Here is a 7,087-nt window from a genome sequence, read left to right as displayed (position 1 = left end):
GAGAGTGGTGTGTGCTTAAGAAACATGGAACGTGGCAAACTGCATCTTTAAAATTTGTAAAAATAAGGACGTTTAACAAACTGCAATCTGTGGTCGTCGGGTCTTTTATAGTCAGAGTTATCTTAGCTAGCATATGTCTTTTCACGTAACCCTGTTGCATATATTCATTAATTAATGCAGCAGCCTCTGTAGTTGTGACAGCTGCAGCTTTAGAATCTGATCATGTGACTAAAACCATGAGATGTTTATGTCCAGTGTTCATTAATGCTGGATTTTATTGTATTTATTTATATAAAAGAAAGGGTTAAGAAGCTTAAAAGTTGAGGTGAGCAGTAAATAAAAAAGCGTTAAACACACAGTATCGCTCTCAAACTGCTCCTCTTCCTGGAGTGAAGCACAGCCTGATAACCCTCCCTCTTCTTCCTGTTCTTAAACACAGCACCTCCTCTCTGTCCACGTGTTTCCTCGTTCCCTCCCCTTCAGATCTGCACTTTGATCATGGGCGTAACCAACATGTGGTGATGTGTAAGAGCTGACAGGCTCCATTCACTGCAGAAACACGTGTTGCTGAGATCAGAGTTCAGACTAGTTTCAGTTATAAGGAAGAGAAACTCACACAGTCACTGACACTGAGAGGAGAAATGGCACAGAAAGGAGTTCAGCTGGACCGAGAAACCTTGTCTTGTTCCATCTGTTTGGATCTACTGAAGGATCCGGTGACTACAGCCTGTGGACACAGCTACTGCATGAACTGTATTAAAACCCACTTTGATGAAGAGGACAGGAAGGAAATCCACAGCTGCCCTCAGTGCAGGAAGACTTTCACACCGAGGCCTGTCCTGGAGAAAAACACCATATTGGCGGCTTTAGTGGAGCAGCTGAAGAAGACTGGACTCCAAGCTGCTCCAGCTGATCACTGCTATGCTGGACCTGAAGATGTGGCCTGTGATGTCTGCACTGGGAGGAAGCGGAAAGCCATCAAGTCCTGTTTAGTATGTTTGGCATCCTACTGTAAGAAACACCTCAAACCTCACTATGATGCAGCTCCATTAAAGAAACACAAGCTGGTGGCCCCCTCCAAGAAGCTCCAGGAGAACATCTGCTCTCGTCATGATGAGGTGATGAAGATTTTCTGTCGTACTGATCAGCAGAGTATCTGTTATCTCTGCACAATGGATGAACATAAAGGCCATGAAACAGTCCCAGCTGCAGTAGAAAGGACTGAGAAGCAGAAGGAGCTCGAGGTGAGACGACTAAACATCCAGCAGAGAATCCAGGAGCGAGAGAAAGATGTGAAGCTGCTTCAACAGGAGGTGGAGGCCATCAATGGCTCTGCTGATAAAGCAGTGGAGGACAGTGAGAAGATGTTCACTGAGCTGATCCGTCTCATCCAGAAAAGAAGCTCTGATGTGAAGCAGCAGGTCAGATCCCAGCAGGAAACTGAAGTGAGTCGAGTCAAAGAGCTTCAGGAGAAGCTGGAGCAGGAGATCGCTGAGCTGAAGAGGAAAGACGGCGAGCTGGAGCAGCTCTCACACACAGAGGATCACAACCAGTTTCTACACAACTACCCCTCACTGTCAGCACTCAGTGAGTCTACACACTCATCCAGCATCAATATTCGTCCTCTGAGCTACTTTGAGGATGTGACAGCAGCTGTGTCAGAGACCAGAGATAAACTACAGGACATTCTGAGAGAGGAATGGACAAACATCTCACTGACAGTCACTGAAGTGGATGTTTTACTGTCACCACCAGAGCCAAAGACCAGAGCTGGATTCTTAAAATATTCACGTGAAATCACACTGGATCCAAACACAGCACACCCATGGCTATTGTTATCTAACGGGAACAGAAAAGCAACAAGAATGAAACAACCACAGCATTATGCTAATCATCCAGACAGATTTACGGGATGTAAACAAGTCCTAAGCAGAGAGAGTCTTACTGAACGTTGTTACTGGGAGGTGGAGTGGAGAGGGAAAGAAGTTTATGTCGCAGTTGCGTACAAGAATATTTGCAGACACAGTATCTCAAATGCAGCTGGATTTGGATACAATGACAATTCTTGGGCACTATATTGTAACATAAACAAATATAACGTTTGGCCCTTAAAAGGCCACATTGTCTTCTCAGGTCCTTGGTCATACAGAGTAGGAGTGTACCTGGATCACAGAGCAGGTATTCTGTCTTTCTACAGCGTCTCTGAAACCATGACTCTCCTTCACAGAGTCCAGACCACATTCACTCAGCCGCTCTATGCTGGACTTTGTCTTTGGGAAGATGGAGACACTGCAGAGTTCATTAAAGTCAAATAGAGAAGACAGGTTCATGTTGATTCCTGACCATTATATGTACTTGTGTAGTTTCTAAATGAGGCTTTACATTTCAGAAGCTGAGAAGTTCAGTGGTCCATTGATGTGTGAAAATAATATTGCACTGATTCAAACTGTACTTACATTTATATACCTTACATCAATATAAATCTGAATTTGTTCTTATGGCTGATAATCATGTGAGTTTAAATGATACTACTCTTCATATTCAGCATGTTTGAAATCTGTCATCAGTCTGGTTAGTGGTTTTATTCTGTAGTTGCTGTCAAATGCAAAAATGTATTGTCGCTGCAGTGATTCATCAGTTACTCAATGATTAGAGAATTGATTGTTTTATAATCATTTTAGTCATATTTAAAGCTGGTTCCAGTTTCTGAAATGTAAAGATTGTAGATTTTCTTGATCATATATGACTGTAAACTTAATGTCTTTGAGGTTTGAACTTTTAAAATGTAGTAAAGAAATTGAATCATTAAAGTTTTTGATATTGAAATGTGTTGTAATTTTTCCTGATGAAAAGTTTGATCACACTCTATCATTTATTCATTGTTTCACAGTCCGACATTACACTATTACTTTTGTACATGGCGTCCACTTAACGCAACTTAACATGGCGGCCAACGACTGCAAACGTTTCACCAACTTACAGCTCTCCTGTCATCTTTACATACCTACACAACATCACTTTAATACTTTTTGCTTGTTGGGACACAATGGGCAACTTTGCTGCTTCACACTCAGTTTCTATTTGATATCTTTTGATTTTCTGAGCACTAAATTTGCTGAGATACAAGTGAACATCTCATGATGTGTTTTCAGTGCTCTAGTGTGATAGTAAAAGTATATTTCAAACACATGAAATCAATCAGTTATGTAACAGATTTATCCACCAGTCCTAACAGCATCATTGAAAACATTTCAATAGAAAATGTTTTAAAAACAGAGACTATTATTTTCAACACAGCAGAATACAGGAGGGATATGCACTATAAGCCCAACCCAGTGTGAGAGTCCATGTCTCCACAGTGAGTAAGTAAATACAGTACTATATGCTGCTCAGCTAATAGAAAGCTGAATTAAGTTTAAAAACACTTAATGACAAACAATATTTGACTGTTGATTTAGTTTAACATTCATAATCTTGGAAGTTAGACGACCTCCGGAAGATGGAGAAGCTTTAGATGGAAGCTCTCCTCTTCTGCTTCTTTTTAACAGCGGGCGTCCTTCATGATCTCTCTCCACCCAACCAACATGGAATCTACTGCCTTTAGCAGATGCTGCACTGCACTTAGTTTCCTTTGCCTTTCATGATAAAAAGTGACCACTGAATAAGAACCATGAAATAATCTTCAGCCTATTACACAAATTTCACTCAATGTTTTGATTCATAAGTATTATATGTGTAAATTATATCACACTCACTTTTCTTGAACCACAAGCATGTCTGCAAGGACAATTGGATCTTCTGCTCTTCCTTTGTCTTCCTGAGCAGCCATTTCAACTCTACTACATTAGGAAGATACACACAAATGATAAAACAATAGATGTGGGGCGGGACAGATGGGGCCAGAGGACTGGCTTTTCACCTACACTATGTATATTGGTGATGCAGCTGCGCGGTGGCTGCAACCTGGGCCCACTGGAGGTGAGGCTCGCGTCATGGAGCTGATCTTGATGGAGCAGTTAATTGTGCGGCTTCACGCAGAGACTGCAGAGTAGGTTTGCTGCCATCAGCCGGCCAGCTTGGACGCTTCCGCGACCTTGGCCGAAGTTTTCATCTCTTTGTGGCCGAGTGAGGCAGCAGGGGCTCCACAGAGGAGACCCCAGGGCAAATCACCATATACCCTGCATGCATCCCCAGGTTCACCAAACCATTGTTGGAGGCAGTGTGGTTGGACCCTGAATCCTCCCTTAGTTATGCTGCAATAGACGTAGGCTACTGGGGATTCCCATGATGCATTGAGTTTTTCCTTTCCAGTCACCTTTCTCACTCACTATGTGTTAACCCTTTAAGACCTACCATAGAACCAAGTCCGCCAGAGCTTATATTATATTTTTACATGCTGTAGTGCCAATTTTGGGAGCATTTCAAGTTGATATACATCAATACAACCATTACAGCCCAAATTTTAATAATATGTATGCATTAAGTGCATAGTAATTACATAAATTGCAAAAAAGTGCAATAAACTACAAAAAAATTGAAAATCGTTTTTGTTTTTTTAACATATATTTCTAGTTAGAGAAATTTAAGAGGCTTATCCCTCAAAACTGTAAATACAAAAAAGTTGCACAAACTAGCTTCCCACCACAGGAAATTTATTTGAAGTGTCTTCATAGTTTTACTTTTGAAATACACCAATTTTTATATACTGCAGGAAAAACGAAAATAAATATTATAGTGCAAATTTGCAAAAAAGCAGCATATGCATCAAAATAAACTATTTCCAGCAGTGCAATTTGAGTTCTAAGCATCCCAGAAACGACACAGAAAGTCATAAAGTCAAACATAACTTTTAAAAACACCAGTATAGGCTCTGAGGCCCTGACAGTAAAAAAAACTACATTTCCGCGAAAATGACGTCACTTCCGGTTTCGGGCAGGTAATGGCGGACATGCGAAAGTTCGCGCTGACGTCTATTCCAACGTAGGAAGTGTTATGAACAGCTGATCGGATCGGCAAAGCGTGTTTCTGGAATATTATGTTTTTGTTGCTGCAAGCGCTTTTTATGCAGTTTTTGCAAAGCTATATGTGGAAGAAAACCGTGACCTAGGACAAGCTGATGGCATAAGATGTAAGTACAACTTCTCCGGTTTCATATGCAAAAAAAATTATTGCGCTAGCTTACGTGGTTGCAGTGATACAGGGATTTAAAAATAGATACGCAAATTGTAGCGGGGGCGCTACGCTCGGCTCTAAAGGGTTAATAGACCTCTCTGCATTGAATCATATCTGTTATTAACCTCTGTCTCTCTTCCACAGCATGTCTTTCATCCTGTTTTCCTTCTCTCACCCCAACTGGTCGCAGCAGATGGCCGCCCCTCCCTGAGGCTGGTTCTGCCAGAGGTTTCTTCCTGTTAAAAGGGAGGTTTTTCCTTCCCACTGTCACCAAAGTGCTTGCTCATGGGGGTCATATGATTGTTGGGTTTTCTCTGTATTTACTATTGTGCAATCTACTGTACAATATAAAGCGCCTTGAGGCGACTTTTTTTGGGATTTGGCGCTATATAAATAAAATTGAATTGAATTGAATTCATTAGGTGTGTGCATGGGGACATATAAGAATATCCCATAGTACCACTGCGAAATAAATAAAAAGACAAAACACCTAGAGTAAAGGCTGCAGTTAGCCCACCGTGACACATCTGTTAATTATGGGGACAGATTGACTGGAGTTTAATAACCTGTCGGGGCAGTGTGTAGGGATGAGTTCACAACCTTTAGCGGCGTGGAGCATCTGCGCTGCACTCAGCAGCGCTGACCCTGGGGATACGGAGATGGTAGAGCCTTCTCCCGATGACCCGGCAAGGCCTTGTCGTCAGGCCCCACCCATACTGTACACTGTGAGGCAGCACAAATGGACCTGCATTTTGTATTGATTAAAGATAGGCTGCATTGAGTGAGTTGTTACACTCACACACAGGAGGAACATAACCATTTGTTTGAGCCTAAAAGCTGCTGAGAATTGATTTTCCAAGCAGCTTATTATAACCCCATGGCAGGGCATATGGGAATTTACAAAACTTGGGAGCGAGTAATGGCCTGATTTTATTGGCTAGCCATGCAGATGTGGACCTATGGTGCGAGTCCTGCCCGGAATGTCAGCTGGTTAACCAGCCAGCCATTCCAAAAGCGTCACTGCACCCATTACCATTAATAGAGGTCCCGTTTGAGCTCATTGTCATGGACCACATCAGGCCATTTCACCGGAGTGAGGGGCTTCCCAGCATAAATTGGGTGATGGGGTATTTGGTGGGGTTTGATTTGTGGCTCAGCTGCAGGGGAGATGTGGAGCAGTGAGTTCAGGTTGTGGGGTCAGGGGAGGCTGACTCACACACCTCACATCTTCATGTAATTATGTCTCCCCTTTTAAAGATGTTGCGAGGAAAAGAGTGGAGAGTGGTGCGTGCTTAAGAAACATGGAACGTGGCAAACTGCATCTTTAAAATTTGTAAATAAAAGGACGTTTAACAAACTGCAATCTGTGGTCGTCGGGTCTTTTATATTCACAGTTATCTTAGCCAGCATATGTCTTTTAACGTAACCCTGTTGTATATATGCATTAATTAATGCAACAGCCTCTGCAGTTGTGACAGCTGCAGCTTTAGAATCTGATCATGTGACTAAAACCATGAGAATTTTATGTCCAGTGTTCATTAATGCTGGATTGTTTTTATATTTATTTATATAAAAGAAAGGGTTAAGAAGCTTAAAAGTTGAGGTGAACAGTAAATTAAAAAATAAAAAGGGTTAAACACACAGTATCGCTCTCAAACTGCTCCTCTTTCTGGAGTGAAGCACAGCCTGATAACCCTCCCTCTTCTTCCTGCTCTTAAACACAGCACCTCCTCTCTGTCCACGTGTTTCCTCGTTTCTTCTCCTTCAGATCTGCACTTTGATCATGGGTGTAAACAACATGTGGTGACATGTAAGAGCTGACAGGCTCGAAACACGTGTTGCTGAGATCAGAGCTCAGACTACTTTCAGTTATAAGGAAGAGAAACTCACACAGTCACTGACACTGAGAGGAGAA

At 42.1% G+C, this 7,087-nt stretch overlaps 1 protein-coding gene across 1 annotated transcript; it reads left to right on the top strand.

Moving 5' to 3' along the window:
- The first annotated feature begins 641 nt into the window (after positions 1-641).
- On the top strand, positions 642-2,318 carry LOC135932545 (tripartite motif-containing protein 16-like protein). The gene is made up of 2 exons (XM_065470022.1): positions 642-939; positions 1,174-2,318. The coding sequence occupies exons 1-2, from the start codon at positions 642-644 to the stop codon at positions 2,313-2,315; spliced, it is 1,440 nt and encodes a 479-aa protein (XP_065326094.1). The 3' UTR covers positions 2,316-2,318.
- Positions 2,319-7,087: the final 4,769 nt, after the last annotated feature.

The sequence above is a fragment of the Pelmatolapia mariae genome, linkage group LG3_W (genome assembly GCF_036321145.2).
Source record: "Pelmatolapia mariae isolate MD_Pm_ZW linkage group LG3_W, Pm_UMD_F_2, whole genome shotgun sequence".
NCBI lineage: Eukaryota > Metazoa > Chordata > Actinopteri > Cichliformes > Cichlidae > Pelmatolapia > Pelmatolapia mariae.
This window is presented reverse-complemented; position numbering and strand designations above follow the sequence as displayed.

Excerpts from the sequence above, each read along its gene's own strand:
- LOC135932545 (XM_065470022.1), top strand. The coding sequence starts at position 642 with ATGGCACAGAAAGGAGTTCAGCTGGACCGAGAAACCTTGTCTTGTTCC. Across the intron at positions 940-1,173 it reads CTATGCTGGACCTGAAGATG|TGGATGAACATAAAGGCCAT; the intron begins TGGCCTGTGATG and ends ATCTCTGCACAA.